Source organism: Hydra vulgaris, chromosome 09, assembly GCF_038396675.1.
Source record: "Hydra vulgaris chromosome 09, alternate assembly HydraT2T_AEP".
In the NCBI taxonomy this organism is placed as follows: domain Eukaryota; kingdom Metazoa; phylum Cnidaria; class Hydrozoa; order Anthoathecata; family Hydridae; genus Hydra; species Hydra vulgaris.
In genome coordinates, this window is record NC_088928.1 from 60097738 (window position 1) to 60118478 (window position 20741).

A 20741-nucleotide genomic window follows, 5' to 3' on the forward strand; every position below is an offset into this window, starting at 1 on the left:
ATAATGTTTATAAATTGTATACATAATGTTTTAATAAACAATGTTTATAAATTGTATACATAATGTTTTATAATAGTTATTGATTAAAAAAAATTTTTTAACTTTATTATATTTTTAGTAAAATGGAGCCTAAATTAAAAATTTTAGTCAAATAGAGCTCCTGTACTCAGCAAAACTTATATTATTTACAATAAAGAATTAAACCAAGGTACTTTTTTTTTTTGCTTGATTGTATATAAATTTAGAATCTGAAAAAAACAAAGGCATTATTATAAAAGCTTTAAAAGTCCATTTTTTATTTTTACCATAATCAAGTTTCAATGAAAAAACAAAAAACAACTATTTAACTTTTAGCTTTTCAAAATGTATAAAAAAAAATTTCTTATTTTTATTAGTTAAATTGAATCCAGATCAAAATAGAAAATTTATAACTAAAAAAAGAATAACAATAAATTATTAAAAGTAACATATATTAATATAATATAATATATATATTTATATGTCATAGTCTTATTAAGCCTTAAATGAATAATTTAATTGAGTATAAATTTCAGTATTATAATCCCACAAAATTAAAACTAATTCAATCACAAAAAAAACAAAAAAAACAAAAAAAATTACTATACTTTGAATATTTTTTAATTTTGAATGATGAACACAATAAATATAATATAATAATTGATGAGCATAACAAATGTAATTAAATAAATACAATAAAAATAACAAATAGAATTATTATTTAATAAAAAAATTTATAAACAAATCCAGGTTAAGCCCTTTGGACAACAAATAACATATTTCACCTTATAATTTATTTGTTGTAGTAGTAAAACACAAACTGAGGTCATAATGAAGCTGCTATGCATTTTTTAGAAGTAAAATTAAAAAGAATAACTAATATGTTTTCTTCAAACAAATTTCAAAATTTCAACATTCAGTAGAATAACCCAATAAAATAAACTTTGCTTACTAAGGGTAATAAAATGATAAAAGATTGAACTTCAGCAAGAAATTAAATTTAGAGAAAAGTTAGCAAAATAGATACCTTAAGATTAGAAAAATACCTATCAAATATGCCAGACAATAATCTCCAGAACTCTCAATAAATGTTTGACGCTGATAGTACAAGTTGGCATACTCAACACAGGTTCTACCTTTCCTCTTGTTCATACTCAATACAGGTTTTGCTATTCTTATGTTTTGAGCATGTTGACTTATACTATCATTATCATTTTGCTTCGCTAAGTGGTTCAAAAAGATCTTGAAACAACTTATACTTATCAACCTTTGAGATATTTGAAAATTATTTAAAAATATGTAAAATTTTTAACACGAGATTCATATTTTAAAAAAATTAGCAAATATTACTTTTCATGCTAATATGACACAATTTTATGACACATCTTGACTAGTTTGTGTCATAAAATTGACACATCTAGTCTAGATGTGTAAATTGCTGATTATAAATTAGCAGAAATCAAAAAAATAGAATCCCCAAGAACATACAAGCTTGCATACTTAAACTTTTCACATTGACCTTATAAGACATGAAAAGATCACTTTTTAACCTGGTAAATTAAAAAAAAAAAGATATAGTCTCAGAGAATTCTAATGTACTTATCTATTCACACACAAGTTAAGAGAGCAGTCAAAGAAGTGAAATTTCTTAATCTTTTTTTAAATGATTATAAATTTCTTTATAATCTTTCAATTTTTTATTATAACCAGTGCCTATTAAAAAGCGTCAATTATATAACTTTATATAATTAGATAATACAATAAAATCTTTCGAATGTGCCTATTAAAAGGTATCAAAACAGTAAACTGTTTAAAACTAAGTTTTTAGTAAAAAAATATTCTAACATAAAAAAAAAATATTAATAAAAATTTATAAAGAAAAAAAGATAGTGGCCAACCTTTAGGAATATCAGCACCAAAAGAAATACAAAAAATAACACCAATAACAGCACCAATGACAACAATAACAACTTGTTGTTTTTGATGTTGTTAACTTTGATTCAACTTTACCCAAAAAGGCTGTGTATGAATCACCATCTTTGATTCAACTTTGAGGGTTAAAAGTAATGACTAAAATATTAGACAGTATTTTCAAAATAAGTTTAAAAATTTTTTTTTAAATCATTTAGAAATTATTGCTGTAAACTGCTTTTCTAAAATTAGGGTCAGACTAAATATTTAACAGTATTATTTTTTTAAATAAGCTTTCTAATAAAGCTATACAAACAACAAGTCCAGAGAATTAAAAAAAATCAAGTAAGGACAAAATTTTTAATACAAAGGTTTCACCATAACAACATGAAAACAATCTTAGCAAAATACCACTGACCTCAGACACTTTAGGTCAGCAGTTAAGTCAGAATCACAGAATGTTGACCCTAATTCCAAGGGCTGCAAACAACACAATAAGATAAGAAAGTAGAAAGTAAAAAAGGTCTTTGTATTTTTAATTTATATATATTTTAGTTTTACAAAAAAAAAATTTCTTAAAAGTTTTTAGTAACCATGTGCAAAATAATTCTGAACAAACAGTATGCTGAATGGATGAGTACTGTATGGATATCTTTTTTTAAAGATGAAAACAAAATATAAAATAAAAACCTCTTGAAAATAGCATTAATACAAATAATAGGTATAATAAATATTTCAAAACAATATTTCAAAACAATGTTTCAACACAATATTTCAACACAATATTTCTTAAAAAAACTATTGTTTATTATAGATCGTATTTATTTGATTTTCATCAATGTCTACAATTTTTTAAAAGAATTTAAAGTCATATTATACTTTAAAGACTTCAACACGAAGCAGCAAACTTGTAGAATGTTAGGAATGCAATTGCTACAAAAAATCATAAAAAATATGCAAAAGCTCGATAAAGCTCTCACATCAAAAGCTGTCACTAAGTTTTTCTGAAACCTCGTAGAATCGGATAGATGCTTTCAAATGCTTCATATATTTCTGACCGTACTTTGGCTCCAGTAAGCACAACTTTTCCAGAAACAAAAATTAGTAGTACAATACGTGGCTTTACCATGCGATATATCAAACCAGGAAATAATTCTGGTTCATAACTAAAAAGCAAATACATAATCAATCGCATATTAAATCATTATATTTTATATACATTAAGTGTCTAACTACATGCATTAACTGCATTTATAAAAAATTAGATATACAGATTAACTTCCTCTTACATTCTAAGAAAGATTTTTGAGAAACATCGACCAATAATTTATTATTTTACTGAACAGTATTTTTACTTTTGGAAAGAAAATAAAAATTTATTTAACAATTTTAAAAGATAAGTATTTACTATCGCTATTGTTAGCAATTACTTTTATCTTTTCTTGTATTTATATACAATTTTACATAAAGAAGAACTATAAATAATCAATCTAAAAAAAAATCCTGAATAAGATTAGTTAATGTATAGTGCAAAACTTCTTAAATATACAAAAAATATATATATATATATGTAAACTACCTGCAAAACTGACTATGAGCCAACACCAATCCTTCCAATCGGATTGGAAACTTAACATCACAACTTCCCACAATATTTTGAATTTTAAAGTCCACAAATTTAGCCTGAACGAAATTAGAAAATTCAGCTTAAATTTATGTATGTGTCTAATATGTCCAACCCTAGGAATTAGGAAAAATGAGGTCGGCAATAAATTGCCAACCTCAAACTGTTAGAAGTCGGCATCAAGTCAGCAGAAAAAAAAAATTGAAATAAAGAGGTTACCATAAAACATAAAAACGAGGTTAGCAATTTTTTGCCAACCTCAAACACTTTCAGGTCCGCAGTTAGGTCAGTATTGTTAAATGCTGACCCTAATTCCAAGGGCTGTATATCAATAACATAATACAAATGTTGTAAAACATAAACTGATTTAAAACTTCCAATAAAAACTTTTAAGGCATGATAGTTCAGGGATACATTAGTATAAGTTCCAAATTCAGAAATATGTAACGAAATTGGCACAACTTAATTTTTAACATTCTATTTTTGAAAAAAGTAGATAAACAATCATAGAAAAAATGGATACTGTTTAGTCAAATGTTTCATTAATACTCTAACAACATTGAACCTAAAAATCTATGAGCCTATTAGAAATGCTTAAATAATAAATACTAAATTGCATTAAAAGCATAAGATATTCTGAATCAAAATAAATTTTCTTAAACACATGTTTGCTATACTCAGTTTCTTTGGATATTCTAGATAATTGTTTGAGCTCTTATATGGCTGTCATGCTATGCATGGCTGTCAACAAATTGGTATCCGATTCTTTGACAGCCATAATCACTTACTTGAGATGCATCTTATGTATCTTAAGTGAACAAAGGGTATAGAGAAACATCCTTATATGAATACTTTTTCAGAGCTTTAAGCACATTTTGCAAATTCTAGTTTACAATAGGAAGTCATTAGATTTTTTTTTTACAGAGAAAACATATGCATTTGCGGCATTCATTCATTTGCAACATTCTGAAAGAAATAAACCAGATAGTAATATATAAAACTTAAAAATATACTGTTGCTATTTCCCAGAAAATCTTTTTAAATTTGAAACTAAGTTCAAAACAAAAAATGTAACTACCTAGCCCTACACTATCATGCTACAAAGGTTGGGGAAGATTAAAATTAGTTTTAATTTTGTGATGCTGATAACCAAATCTAAAACTTTATTGATTGTAATAAAACTGCATTGCTTATTATCAAATGGATATCAATGTAGGATTGTCAGAAAACATGTAGGATGTCTGTTATATCTTATAGGATGTCATATAACTGTTACAATCAAATATTAATGGATTTTTTAGAGTTAGATCAATAAATATATTTGTGCACAAGTTTTAATAAAATAATAACTTACAGGAAACCCAAGCTTTTGAATAACTCTAGCATATTTTCTCGCAGCAAGTCTTGATTGCTCTTCACTAAAAATATTTTATTTAGTAAAGTAATTTCTAACAGAATCATAATTTTGATGCAAAAATAATTATAATACTTAGCTGTCCCGACTCATAATATACGGGTCTTGGTAATGACAGGTTATGGTAAATACGGGTCTTGGTCTCTTCCACACCAACCGCTTCTATACTTATTCCTTATATAGTCATTTTATTTTAATAATTTTTAGCAAGTGGTAGAAAATTAAAATTTCTAAAATATTTGTTTTGAGTTAATGATAATTGTTCAATAACTTCTTAGTGTAAAATTGTAAACTTCTATTAAAAAAAAAAAACAAGAACGGGCTTATTAATTTTTTTTTAATGTTGTGCTTAACTAATAACCGAAGCACATTAAGAACATAACTCTATCATAACACATGTGCAACAAATTTCTACTGATGCTTTGATATTTTGAAAAATTATAAACTTTTTAAAAAATTCTCTTCCTTTTGTTTGTTATAGTTTTTATATATCTTTATAAATGTTATGTATATAATATTTATGGAACTTTAAAAATATAATATTTCGTATTTTAGCAAATTTTAAAAGATTAAAAAAAATAAAATAAATGTGCAAGCAAAAGAATTTGAACCCCCATAATGCACTTCGAAAGTGCAGCAAGCTAACCACTTCTGCCACTCAGGCATACTATACTGATAGCTTTAAACATTACTGTTATGCAAAAAACTACAACTTTATAAAACAGCAAATAAATGCTATAAATTAAAAACATATTGCAGCAATGCAATTTTCAAGTAAAAGTAAAACTGTAAAACTTGATATAATTTTGATTATTACATAATTTGAAGTTTACATAATTTAAATATTAGCATACACTTTTTTTCATATTTTCTGATGAAAAAAAGTGCTACGACTCCTTCTTGTTACTAACTCAGGTGTAATGGCTACCATTACACCTGAGTTTCCTGTCAATACATGCAAAAATAAGTAATGACAGCAGTATAAGCAGCATTAAGTTCAATTTTAAAATAAAAAATCAGAAAATCAAAAGTCAAATAAAAAAACATAATATACTGCTAGCATACATACCAAACTATACATGGTCAGTTCAGAATCAAGATCATCAATATCATCCTGCTAATGGTAACATGTAGCTCAATACAACATGCTACATGACCTTTAAAAGTCTTGCAAAACTTGCATTTTTAGGCACAGGTTATGAAAAGTCAACTTTTCATAACCTTTGCCTAAAACAATTTTCTTGTGATTTTTTTCAAACGAGATTTCAAAAACCATTGTAGATGTTGGACCTACTCTAGTTACTACTATTGATAAATTTTAAACTCAAGCATAAAAAGTACAATTTATAATTAGCTAATGATCTATTTAGCAAAATAATTACTGAATCAAGATAAAATCAAAAGAGTTTAAGTCCAGAAATAAGCCAATGAAGATGCACTCGTTGAGTTTAGTTAACCAAAAATGCCAATGCAAACAGTGTATAAATTTATTTAAGCTGGAAGAAAGCTTAAAATATTGAATAATTCCAAAAAAACATACATAAATCCCGATCATATCAAAAAGTGAAAAAAAACAAAAGAATTAGTTATTGACAGAAATGAGCTGAAAATAATTTTCTATAGAAACAATGCTATAGAAAGAACTATTGACCAACCCTTTTGGATTTGGAATTTCAGAAAGGTGTTTTTGTCAAATCTACATCAATGACTTCAAATTAATTTCATAGATGACAAAAAGTACAAAGAAAATCTTATCAAAAAAGTCCAAAATAAACCAAAAGTTAGGAATACATGAACAAGAAAACAAAAGTAAAAAAATGAATCGAAACTACGATGGGTTTTAAATGGTAAGCAACTAAATGAATTTTAAAAAAATACTCTTTACTTTTAAATAAATAATAAGGTTTAGCTTTAGCGCTATCAGTAATTCAACCATTCATTTGAAACTGGAGAATTGACACTGATTGTTGGTCAAGAGCAACTTTGCTTAGTCTTTATCAAAAGTATGCTGCTTTAGTCTGAAATCCTATGAAAAGAATGTAAAACTGATTGTACACTCAGCAGAAAACAACAAAAATTAAAAACCTAAGGGGTCTGGAATATGAGAAAAGACTTAAGATATTTAAATCAGCATTAGAAGAGAGACCTCATCAGGGTGACATGATTCAATTGCTTAAATATGGCAATAATTTGTACATAAGGTATATGTTGGGTAAACAAGAGTTTTATGTTAGAACAAATTGAGTTTTTTGAATTGAACAAGAGATGATTAAGAGATTTACATTGCTTGAGCAGTGACCATGGAAATAGTTGTAAAAAATAGAAAATGATGGAACTATATGACAAGTGGGACAGAAGCACAGGCTTGGGAGCTAGAGCAGATCCAACTACATTTACAATGGGTTTTTGAACTGTCTAAAAGAGAATGAGCATAATTAGAAGGACCAGCCCATATCACAACAGTATTCCATACAAGGATTAATAAGAGATTTATAGAGCTATAGAATGAAATGAGGAGTAAGAAAACGGGAACACCATCCTGTCTTAGAATAAGAAACAAGAAAACTTGCTGTCGTAGAAGAGTGATCACATTCAAGATTGTTTTTTCTAAGAAATTAAAATCTCATTACTTTTTTGACCAACCAAAGTATATCTCATCAAGCAAATTAAGGCAGAGATATGCTAGATAAGACAACCATATACTTTGAAGGAAGATTATTGGATATAGATTATTTTTAGGGGGAAGATTATTAATATAGATAAAAAACAGTGAATATGATTCAGTGCTCGTCATTCAAGGCAGAAAAAATTTAATGCAGATGTAAATATATGCTAGCCTATTAATGAAAAAGAAGTGCAAAGGCGGTCTTTTCTGCTTACCCTTAAAGTTTTTGCACAGAATTCTTCAACAAGGCAGTAGCCGGATGTTAGCATCTGCCCAAAACAAGTTTTTTTATTAAGACACCATCTATAGCCTAAACTCCAACAAAAACCCCAAGGTAGAGTGTATTTTAAGTCAGAGTTACAAGGCAGTAAGACTTCTTCCAGGTTATACTTGACTACATGCTACCAGTAGCTGGGTTATCATGATGATCTTGATTTTACCTTTAATATTTAGTTTTATATTATTGATTTTTCTTATAATCGGTTGATTAATTGGTATTGACATCAGCCTTTTTTTTTGTCCATTGCTATCAGTATCGGCATCTGCCAAAAATGTGCAATTGGTACATCGCTAATATATATATTTTTATTTTTTATATAGTTAGCAGTATTTTAGTTACTGCACTCAAATTAAGTGATCACAATATCTGAAAATATTTCTGGTCATTAAATTCTTAGTTTATTAAAATTGGTGAACTCTGTTTTAATGAAATGATCAATTTATCATATTGCAAAAATTATTGAAAAAAAAAAACAATAAATTTACTACTGCAAAAATAATTAAGTAGTCAAAACTTACAAATTTTTGATAACTTTTTTTAAAACACCAGGTAATTTAGGGATTATAAACAAAAGGGATTAGGGGTAATTTAGGGATTATAAACAAAGGGGATTAGGGGTAATTTAGGGATTATAAACAAAGAAAAAATTATTATTACTAAACGGTAATTTAAAAATCAATCAATAAAAAACTAAATGCTATTTGCGCATTAGTATGAAACAATAATATTGATTTTTGTTTCGGGGAAAAGTTTAAGGAATTACTTATTTAAAAATTTAAATGTTTCAAATTAGAAATTAATTAATTGAACTTTATAAATATAACTATATTAATTAATTGAAATTAATAAAAACTGAACCCTGAGGAACTCAACTTAAAAGTCTTTCCATTCTGATGTATGTTGACCCAAAACCACTCTTTGACTTCTATTAGATAAAAAATTCTTAAGCCATTCAGTTAATTTTATTGAAAAACCATAGTTATGAATTTTAGAAATTTTTTGTAAAAAAATTGTAAAAACTTTTTTGTAGCAAAAACTATTAAAACGTTACCAACGTTACCATTTATATAATAACCACTTATATACTACTTAAATAATAAATCTAAAAACTTATTTAAGTATTCAAAAAAAAAAGATTTCAGTGAAACCAAAATTGTACCCATGCGCAAAATCATAAATTTTGTATCTAAAATGTGTATTGTAAATGTGTACATTTAACTTCATTTTCATCTGGAAGATCTGGGATAGTGTGTTTTTTTTAATTAAGTTAATAAAACAAAATTATACTTTCACACGCAGAAGATCTAGTCATCCCTAACATTATGAAATCACATAAAAAATCAATATCTTTCATTTACTCTTTACCAAGCATATATCAAAAAAATATTTCCTCAAAAGAAAAAAATATCCACTCTTAATATGGTAAGTCAGTAATTATAAGGGTTATAAAAAATTTTTCACTAATTTATCCATATAGTTCAATTATTGAATACCTTGCTTGGTATTATATAATTGTGTTATATAACTGAACCTTTTTGTATTCTTATTTAAGGTTTTTTTACACTTAAGTAAACATTTGTGAACCTTTTCTAATCAAAAATTTATTTATTATAAGTTTATTTTTATTAAACTCAATATTTATCATAAACTTCTTACAATTTCGTTTTACAAGTCCCAAATTTAACTCATAAGTTATTTTGCATATCCAATTTCTAACAATTCTAAAAGCATTATCTAGTGTGTTAGCATTTACAAACCTGTTCACAAAAATTAAAAAAAATTTAAACTAAAAATTTACACCTGAATCAAAACAAAATCACCTTATGATGACTTAAAATTTAATCATAACATGATTTTGTGAAACATGTAATTTTCACATCTTGTTAAAATTTTTTAACACTTACACATTTTATTGCAAAAAATATTAATGCAATTATTAACACATACTGTCGTTACCTTTTTGCTCCAGTGCATACCATTTTTCCAGAGCTAAAAATAAGAGCAGTTGTCCTTGGTTCACGAATTCTCATGATAACTGCTGCAAATCGCTAAGTGAAATAAAATTATCTATTATTATGTGCCATTGTTGTTATTAACCAATCATAAAGCTAAACACAATTTGAGGTGTTTTTATAAATCATTTAAAAAAATAATATAATGAAAATGATGATGACGATTTTCATCTTTGACATTCACTTTTCTTTGTTCTAAATTGTACCACACTTTTTTTATTGTAACTTTCACGCTCCTTAATGTACCTTTTTGATTTTGTGATTTATCATGTTAAGCATACATGTTTGGCATCAGACCATATTAAAATAGTAAAAATAAGTTAAAAAAGAAAGTTTTTTGTTTTTCAAAATAGCATTTGTCGTAAATATTGTTTGTAATTAAAAGCCCCTCATATTTTTCTACTTTAATGGAATGTTTTTAATCATTAGATATTTCATGTTTTTTCTTCATTTTTAATCTTATATCTTTTTTGACATGTGAAATAATAATTTTTGGTTTTGTCTGCTTATTTTTAGTATTTTGCTTTTATACAAATATTTTATATTTTAGATAAAAACATGCAGATATTTTAAATAAAAAAATTTAGGAACAAAATTTCTGTTAACAGAATGCCATTGTATATATTTTTTTGTAACACTCCATGCATTTATTTTTTTGAAGTAACTGAGATAATATTTTTGCTATGCAAAATGACGCAACAAGTTGTCGACTTTATAATTTAAAACTTTACACTCTAAGCAAATAGAAAATGCTGAAAAATCTGACTTATGGAACACATAGAAAAGAATTTGAGTAGTAGAGAAGTAGAAAATAATCTGACTTGTGGAACATCTAGTAAAGAATTGGGTTCACAAGAGATGTAGTAGTATACAAGGCGCTCTTAGTATACAAAGTTGGTTTTGAGTGTAGAAAATGTAATTTTGGTGAATACAGAAAGGAAAAGAATATGAAATATTTGGAAAGATTTTGTGTGTAAGTTTTGTTATCTTGGAGATACAATTGAATCTGCTGTTTAATCAGAAGAGGCATCAACAGCAAGGATGAGGTGCCTAGGTTAAGTTTAGAGAATTATCTCAAGTTCTAAATGCAAAAAATGAATCATTAATGATGTGTAGTCTAACTCTAAAAGATTAGAAAAGAATTTTTAATCTTAGACAGGGATTGGAAAAAGTGAGTGCATCTGATAGGGTAAGGATAAGGTAGTTTGGGAAGAAGAGCATAAAGATTCAAATGCTTCAACATGTAACAACAATAAGCAACAGAGAGTTAGCAGTTTCATGAGAAAAAAATAAAGGTAGAAAAATTTGAAGAAACAAAAAACTTGGATTAAGAATAGAACCGCTTTATTACGTAAATTTCAGTAGCCAAAAAAATGTTATTCCATACTGTTAAACTAACCTTATGTTTCACAACAAATTTTTGCAGGGCATGGATTATATAATACTATCATCAAGTTCAAGGATTTTGAAAATGCTAATCTAAATAAACTCTCAAAAAACCAAATGAATAATCAAGCAAATATGGATAAATAAAATAAATAGATTCAACTTTGCTGAATGATAAATCATGTGAGAATGAGTTTGGGTTGATAGAACAAGAGCTAATAGTTCAATTGAGCAGTGACCATGATAATATCTGTAGAAAAGAGAAAGGGATAAAACCATACAATGATGGGGTAAAACAATGATGAGACAGATGAGTGGCTCAAGCTTGGCATTTAGAACTGCTCCAACTACATTTACAATATATATTTAGACCTTGTCTAGAGGAGAAAGAATGTCATAAGAAAAACCAGCCAAAATATGATCACAGTACTTTATTCAGGATTGAATACAAGATTTATATAGTGGTAGAGAATGAAATCAAGAGTAAAGAAACAGCAAGCACGAAAAAAAGTTAACCTTAGCATAATAAAAGAGCTTTTTTCTCCTGCAGTTTTTATTGTTTATTATTGAAATGAAAAAAAAAAAAGAACAAAAATATTGATATACTAATTGTATTAATAAATATAATAATAAATATTGATATAATAATTTATCAAGCAAAAATTTATAAAGTCTTTTAGTAACATATTTTTTTACTTTATCAATCTTGGTGTATTTGTCACTTGATGAAGCCTTACTCAATTTAAATTTTAATGCAAGAATGGATGATAGAACTTTTGCACGAGTTTCTTTCCATCTAAACATTTTCAAATGGGGTTAGGATGTTTTTATGTTTTTCAACAGAAAAGCTAAAACACATCCTAGCACCATTTGAAAGAAGGTCAGAAGTTTTATATTATCACATTCTGCTGCAGAAGTTGCCAAAGAAACCAACATTATTTGTAGTATTTGAGAATAATTGTTCCAACAATATGAAACATCTTGTTTCATTGTGTGAGCTACCATATTTAATTGCTGCTTAAATGATTTTAATTTTGCACATGCTACTGCTGAATTAAAATGTGTTGTTATTTCTTTGCATAAAGTTAAATTGTCTTTAACTGATTTTTGGTTTAATATAGAGTCATGAAAAGAGATGCAAAAAAAATATGTTTTTTTGCTACCATGCTTTTTTCATCAGTGTTTTTTTGGGGTTTTTCTGGAGTTTTTTTGGCTTTTACAAATCCTTTTAGTGTTTTTGTTTACTTACTTTTAACTTTTTTTAAATGTTTTTTTAAATTTATCTAAAATATTTCTATTTAGTTTTGTTTGAGTATTTTAGATTCTATATTAGATTATATTAAAATTTATTTTTATTTTAAGCGTGAACATCTATTTTTAAGCGTGAACAGAGTTCACTAAAGAGTTAATTAATGATTTTTTATTGCTAAAATGGTTAACAAACTATTTGTTCTTTTCAAAATTTGAATTCAAAAATTGATAAGAAACAATTTTATTTTAAGTTTTTTTTATCTAAAACTCATCTACAGAAGAACCTTGACTAGAAAACTCTGATTCTTGGTCAAGTGACTCAAATTCTTGTTCAGGCAACTCTGAAATATTTATTGATTCGTGAGTTTTATCTGAAATATTTATTGGTTCTTTAGGCAGAATTGGTTGTTGTGTTGCACACATATCCATTGCTTCAAGTTTTAAATTTTGAGATACAAACACTAATTTTGCTGCTCTTTCATTTGTTAATCTGTTTCTTTTGGCACTGTGAATATTTGCGTAACTACTAAAACTTCTTTCGCAAGCAGCACTTGTAGTAAGAAGCTGAAGAATTTTTGCTGCTACTTTTGATAATTCAGTAGATGAACATAATCCCTTCCACCAGTTTGGACCAAACGTTAGGTCAATAGCTGTCTATATAAAATTTTTTGAAAAAACTCCTCTTTTACATTGGTAATTTGCTAAATCAGCCATCAAAATATCTATTTTGGTATTAGGTGAGTTTACAGCAATTGAATATATTACTTCACATGCATCAATCTATTATAAAAATTTAGATACTGCATTAATGGTTTTACTTAGTTTAATAAAAATAAACAAAAGTTACTAATAATTTAGACTTTTGTTCCCCATTTAAATATCTTCCTTGATATTTGGGGTCAAGTAGATTAGCAGCCATATGAGTTTTTGTTAAGCAAAATTTGAATTTCTTTAAATATTGCACTTATTATGCGTGAGTTTTTTATTTCCTTTACAATATCTGTTGCTTGTGACATTAACACACAAAGAATAGGTATTTTTATAAAATCATTAAAAAGCAATTGAGACCATGAGATATACATCCATAGCAGTTAAGAAGAGGATAGCTATTTTTATTAATAGTTTCCATGCCTTTTTCGTGTTTGCTGCATTGTCTGTTACTATTCCCATAACTTTTTTAAGATCAATTTTTTCTAGCACCCTCCGTATTTCATCTGCTATGTATTCACCAGAATGACTTGATGAACCTGAAAATTATTGCTTTCATGTAAATACTTTACAAACTGTTCAGTTCAACTGGACATTTTCTACATTTCTTAATATGCATGGCCATTCATGTTCCACTTTTCGACATAACATAATTGCAAAAAGAACATTGAACTCTTTCCATTTTGCTCACCTGGCTTGCTAGCTTGAATAAAATGCTCACAGATGTTTTCTTTCTACCACCAGTGTGGCCACAGGCTACTCTATTATTACTACTCATTACTATGTTCTAATCAAACAACTAAATGATGTGACTATTTTGATTAGAAATCTGCTTAATTAATGCTTACTTATAATGGCTATATTCTAAAATAATTTCATAATTCAGTTATATTATTAAAAAAATTAATGATAATAACTGTATTACTAAAAATTTACTTTACTACAAATTATAATAAACTGGTACATTAAGATTTTCAAAACAACAATATATCATCATTAATAATCTTATGTTTCAAAACAGTTACCATAAAGGTATAAAATTAAAGAATAAAAATACTACAATACAATTATGCAATATTATTTATAACATGATTGAAAATACTATTTCCACTTTCTGAAATTAAGAGTTGACAAACTTAATTTATTTGCAATTGCAGAAATAAAATTAAAAAATAAAAAGCATAAAATAAGATAGCAAAATTAAAAAAAAATTAAAACTATGCAAAACCTATACAATACATATAAATTTTGCAATGCAGTGTTATTTTATTTGTAAATTAAAAAACATCATTTATAAATTTAAAAAGTTCTCATTCATTCTACAAATTACAAAAATTAGTTTTCATTCATTCTGTTGAAAAATTTGTTTTTAATGTTAAGGAAAAACTGTTTTGAACTCAAAAAACATATCTACATGGAAAAAAAAAAAAATTAAAAAGGCAAATCTCCTTTGCTTATGATCGATTCCCACCATCCCCCTGGTAGTACCGCGCTCAACTTGTTTCTCCGCGCAGCGGCCTTGTTTGTCAAGGCTCGTGTTTCAGAGTTATAAAGTTGGGAGAGGGTTATAACCACAAGTAGCCTCCTTATCTGTAGTGGCCCTCTTGGTCTTTGTATTTTATAAGAAAAATATTTCTTTAAATAATTTTTTCAGTTTCATTTTAGCTTATTATAATTAAGTCATTAAAGAACAATTACTAAACTTATTTGATGAACATTTGAAGAACTTGTAAAACAAGACAGATAAATGGTTTGTTAAATAGTAGAATGACAAAGTCTTTTAATAAATATTACCTAAAAACACAGTTTTGAGATGATATTTATTTAAATTTTAAAGGTGTTAAAGTAGTTAGTAAAAGAAATACAACAACAACAACAAAAAATGGGGGGGGGGGGGAAATCTGCTACTTTAAGAACTTTAAAGGCAATACTAATAAAATCATATGTTAAATAAAAGTTGAAAACTCTCTTTTAATAAATAACACTTAAAAAAAGGTTTTTTTAATTATTTTAGTGTTTAAAATTAGAAAAATGAAAAAAAAAAAACCAAAAAATGAAACATTTGGTTTTTTTGGCTTTTTTCATGAATACAAAGTTGCAAGTTCTGGACAATATTTGTTTAAGGGATTTCAAAAAATTCTAAAATTTTCTGCAAATACTCTTTAACAGTCATTTGTTTGACTGTCCTGAAAATTAATGGGTCTAAGAAAAAAACTTAATAAATAAATAAATGGAATAATAACAAATATTTAGTGTTTTTTGACACTTAAATCGGCAACTTTGCCGTAACAGCTGTTTGAATATTTATTTTCAGAGACAAATAGTTTGAATTGATCTTGAACAGATCTGTGGCCATTAAAATAAATGAAGTACCTTTATAATTTAAGAGGAATAGAAATAAGAATGTCTCAAATTAAATTTTTTTTCCAAATTTGGTACAAAGAGAAGGAATAGACATACTATTAATATAGCGTTAATATTCTTGACATACTTTCAACATGTTTCTTACCTTTGGATTATACTCAGCATTTCTTGCATGCAATGCTATCTTTTTCAAATCAAGCTTGCAACTGAGATTAACTGTTGAAACAATATTCCTAAATAAATAAATAAAAAATATTCCTAAATAAATTTAAAAAAATATTCCTAAATAAAACTGTATTACAAGTACAAATGAGAGAAAAAACTGAACAGAAAAAAAATTTTAATTCTTACTGCAATTGTGGAATAATACCAGAAGCTTCTGCAGACATTGGTGTCATTGGAGCAACCATGGGTGTTAATGGAGTCATTGGAGGCCCAATCATAGGAGTATTTGGTGCAATTGACGGATTAGATGGATAATAGGCATTAATAGAGGAGATGACTGGCATAGGACTATTAGATGGATAAAATGAACCACTCTGACTTTGCATGAGCTAAAAAAAAATTTAATAGTTTAATTTAATAATTTTCATTACTAATAATTTTTTTATTCAATTATTATAAAATTAAATTTGCACAAATGCCTAAAATAAAAGTTGCTTTTTCTGTAAAAAGCCTCTGTAGTTTGCAGACCAAAGACAAATTTTTACAATTTAAAATTAAAATTAAAAAAAAATTCAAATACAAAAAAAATGAAACTACAAATTTTTGGTACAAAATACTTTTTGTACTCAAATCAAAATTATAAAAATTTATCATTTTTATAATTTTGATTCGAGTTTTACAGTTAACACAATATTAGTGGTTCTTCCATTGGTTATTTGGACCTTGAGGAACTTGATGAAACAAATAACTTTGTTTTCACATACCATAAAGTTATAATATTATAACATTTGATCTCTGTGTGGTATATTAAATTAATATTGCTGTATTTAACACACTTTGATTTTAATGGCTGTTTCTAAACTTTTTTAAAGCAACTTCAACGATAATAAAATCAAATAATTATTATTATATACAATAGACAAACGATGTAATAAGAAATACTTTACAATAATTTATTAAAATAGTTTAAAGTCTTTCAAAGCAGAGTCTTAAACAAATCTACAACCACCAACAATATGAAAGTTAAATAATTTTTTTGTATTTATATTTTTTTTAATCTTACTTTTATAACAGAAACTTTATTTAAAAATAAAAAAGCCAAAACTAATGATTAGAAGTCAGATATCGAAAAATAAAAAAATTAATTTTATTAAAAAAGCAATAAAAAATTTTTTGAAGCCTGAAACTGTGTAGATTTTTTTTTATATATTACCATATAAAACAAAAATAATTTTTTTTTTTGAAAAAAAAAATCTCAACGGTGCAAAGAGCGTTTGAAAAAAGATAGTTTTACTCAAAATGCATTGATTTTGTTGTTTTCTTTGCTTTTTATTTAGCTTAAAACCATAAAAAGCAAATCAATGTTAATTTGGACACTCAAATTTAACATTTTTAGTTGCTTTTATTTGAGCTTTACAGTTTTTTAAATAGATAAACACAAATAACAAACCAAAATATTACAATGGTCTTATCTAGAGCGCAATCTAATGGGAAAGGATATACTTTTAAAAAAGTCAATTTGTTATTTGAAATGTTTTATCTTTAATTACTTTTTTGCATACAATTTTGATAAAAAAGGTTACTAAAATCTTTTTTTGAATTAAGTTTGGGTAAAGTTTTTCTATTATTCCTTCTTGCTCTCACAAAACCATCTCTCTTTTCAAAACCACAAACGGAAACTGCTGCTTCAGTAACCTCTTTTACAGCTCTTTCACAAGTATGAAGGAAAGTATGAAGCTTCAAAACGAGTAACCAGATATGTGTCAAGATCGTATGTTAAGATTTAACATGTAAACACTGGTTCCAATATTATTTCCTTCTCCCAATCTATTAGCTCTTTGATAGATAAAGTTTCTGTATTAAGCAAAACCTTTTTACGTGACCTTACAGTTGTGTCTCAAAACTGCGAGGTTTTACTTATATCTTTAATTGTGTTAATATCAAATGTTCTCGATTCTTCATATGAGCTTGATAAAATCAGGTGTTAAATACTTCGCTTCAATAAGGTCTAAAAGAAAGCATGTAACCACAGCTAACATTGCTGCTGGTGAAATATCATACCTTATTGAAACTTCTGCAGTATGACTAATTAACATATAGATTTTTTTCCAATTATTGTTTTGAAGTGGATTTTCTGAAATCTTTTTCTCATTGAAATCTGAATCTTTCTCAAAGAAACATTCAACAACATTTTCTATCTTTTTTGAAGTGGATTTTCTGAAATCTTTTTCTTATTGAAATCTGAATCTTTCTCAAAGAAACATTCAACAACATTTTCTATCTTTTTTGAAGTGGATTTTCTGAAATCTTTTTCTTATTGAAATCTGAATCTTTCTCAAAGAAACATTCAACAACATCATCATTTTTTATCTTTTTTTCATTTCTAATTTTTTCTCTCCTCCAGACTTTCTCTTCATTTTTTTTTTCCTCTAGTGAAATCTGCCTAGCAGTCTCTTTAATATCGATTAAATCCATCTGATACTTTGAAATAGATCCTTTTTTTCCATTTGGGCAATAAGCCAAGAAAGCTAAACCTTGGGAATTTTTTTCTCTTTGATGCAAGTACACTCATATGTACTTGATCACCACAAGAATAATATTTCAAACAATACTCATTACATAATACAATTTTGCGCATGCAACATGTGATATCTAATAACTGATCCAGTTTTGATTCCCAAGAAGTCTTAGAAGCTTTCCCATGTGCTATATCTCTGATCGCGTTCCAGGATAATTCAATTTTCTCCATCAAAGTTTTCTTTTTAACAACCACTGGAGGTTTAAAAAGAGCATTTCTTTTCATCCACTGCTGAAACACAATGTCGGCCGACATTATTCTTCAGCAGTGTATGTAAGTAACTGAGAGAGGTCTCTCACTGAGATATTCTTTCTAAGAACAAAAATAATTAATATCATGCAAAAATGTGTAATGTTCAGAAAAAGCGAGAAGCTGTTTTGATGTATATTTTATTTCATAATAAATTTTGAGTGTCTTGAGATATTTTACCTGTTAACAGCTTCTTGTTGGAGTAAAGTTTCTTGGATTAGGAGACCTTTTCTCAAGATATCTCTTAAAAGCATTTCTGATGGAAGAAGATCCTTACTTCCGCCTAAATAAGTTGATAACTTTGTTACCATAGAGAGTCTTGTATTTTTTGTAGCAGTCATAGTTAATTTATTATCTTTATAAGAATTCAGTTTTACTATTGACTGCAAATAAAAAATTGAACCCTTTTTATATAGTTTATAGTTAACCACAATAAACTCATAAAGCCATAATTACGAACAGTTAACAGCCTAAAACTAATTTAAACTTCACCCCAAAGCATAACTACAACATCATTATTACAAAGTTTTTATTGACAATTATTTTAAATTTTTATGTCGTATTATATTTTAACACTTCTTTTAACATCTTTTATTGCCCTTCGCCCAGCTAAACGTGAATAACCTTTTTTGCGAAAAAAATTATTTATAAACTTTGGCATATATATAATTCTGACATAAATAAAATTCGCCGAATGGTCACACACGAGCAGTGAACGCCTGAGGGAAGAAATGAAGTACATTAGAATAGAGGAGAATTATTTTTCAAACAAAACATATTTTGACAGTTGTCAAGACAAAAATAAAGATTAATAGAGGAATATTTAAAATATAAATAAGACAGACAATGCACCTAAACAGTACTAACAATAATAATAATAAAAAAAATAAATTGTTATATAAATACTAATATGAACTAAGATAAACAAAAAAATATATCACCTAACAAAAAATAAATAAAACAAAAAATACATGAAAAAATTAAAAGTATGCATACAACAATAAAAGGCCTCAGAATGGAAAAAAACATTAATGCCAATGTGTAAACATAATTTGTGTAGTGATTAAGTAATAAACATCTCCTCAGAGTTGCGTCTATTATTACTGGCGTTTCGATGAGGATCAGCACTTATAACTAGTTTATCCCGTCAGACAAACATCATCGCCACTTATGCTTTACCCCGCGACTTACGCCTATTCCATACTGCAGTAAAAAAGGATTCACTACAAGTAGCCAAAACCCTACCATACCCAAATTTGTAAAGCACTAATATTTTTTTGATGATATGATAAAAAGTGTCGATCTACTGCACAGTATAAATAAAAATAATAAAATAAATAACTTACAATACCACCAGTAGAAAAAACTAAGCACAATAAATTAAAATTCAAGCAAAGACGCCAAAAACAAAATTAAAACAACTAAAGTGTGTAAACAGAAAATACTAATAAATTAACCCCTAAGACTATTTAAACCATATAGGTACTTCCAGCACACATAAATCCAAAACAATCAAATGGCAATATACCCTATTAAAAACCATTTAAAAATTAAATAAAACACAATAGTCTTCAAAAAACTCTAACGCTGTCATAGATACTTCATTTTTATTGCCCTGCTATCAGCTAAACGTGAATAACCTTTTTTGCGAAAAAAATTATTTACGTTTCATAAAATACAGTAATACATAAACAGAACTTTATACAGTTTTAGATTTCAAAGATTTAAAAAGTATGACCCCCCCCCCTCCTTGCATTTATACCTAAATCAACAATTTATCTTTCCAAAAAAGTGCAATCCCGCATAGGTAAAAATCATTTTTTTCAATTTTTATTCACATATAGTGGCACCATAAAAATGATCCGCCGAATTGAAAATCGAAAATTTTGAAAGTATGATGCACCAAATTGCAGAGGCTTAGCAATATTTATACTTCACTAAAATAATTTTTAACAAACACTGAGCTTGTTTTAACCTTATATTACAGATCACTGGAGAAATATGTTAAAAAACAACAATCACAAAACTTGCTGAATAATCAAAAATTGTTGATATTGGATATTTTAACAATCAAGCTATCAATTAGCAAAACCTTAAACACTCAAGCTCAAGTTTT

General features: G+C 26.8%; 1 protein-coding gene across 1 annotated transcript in view; it reads right to left on the reverse strand.

Moving 5' to 3' along the window:
* Positions 1–2730: 2730 nt before the first annotated feature.
* The window catches only part of LOC100209233 (uncharacterized), a 38312-nt gene continuing 20301 nt past the window's right edge, over positions 2731–20741 (reverse strand). The window contains exons 2-7 of the mRNA XM_065806224.1: positions 15985–16187; positions 15779–15866; positions 9869–9960; positions 4908–4971; positions 3509–3612; positions 2731–3095 (exon numbers count right to left, since the gene is read on the reverse strand). Coding sequence (XP_065662296.1) covers positions 2924–3095; positions 3509–3612; positions 4908–4971; positions 9869–9960; positions 15779–15866; positions 15985–16187 — 723 coding nt within the window. The 3' untranslated portion in view covers positions 2731–2923. The remainder of the gene's footprint in view (positions 3096–3508; positions 3613–4907; positions 4972–9868; positions 9961–15778; positions 15867–15984; positions 16188–20741) is intronic.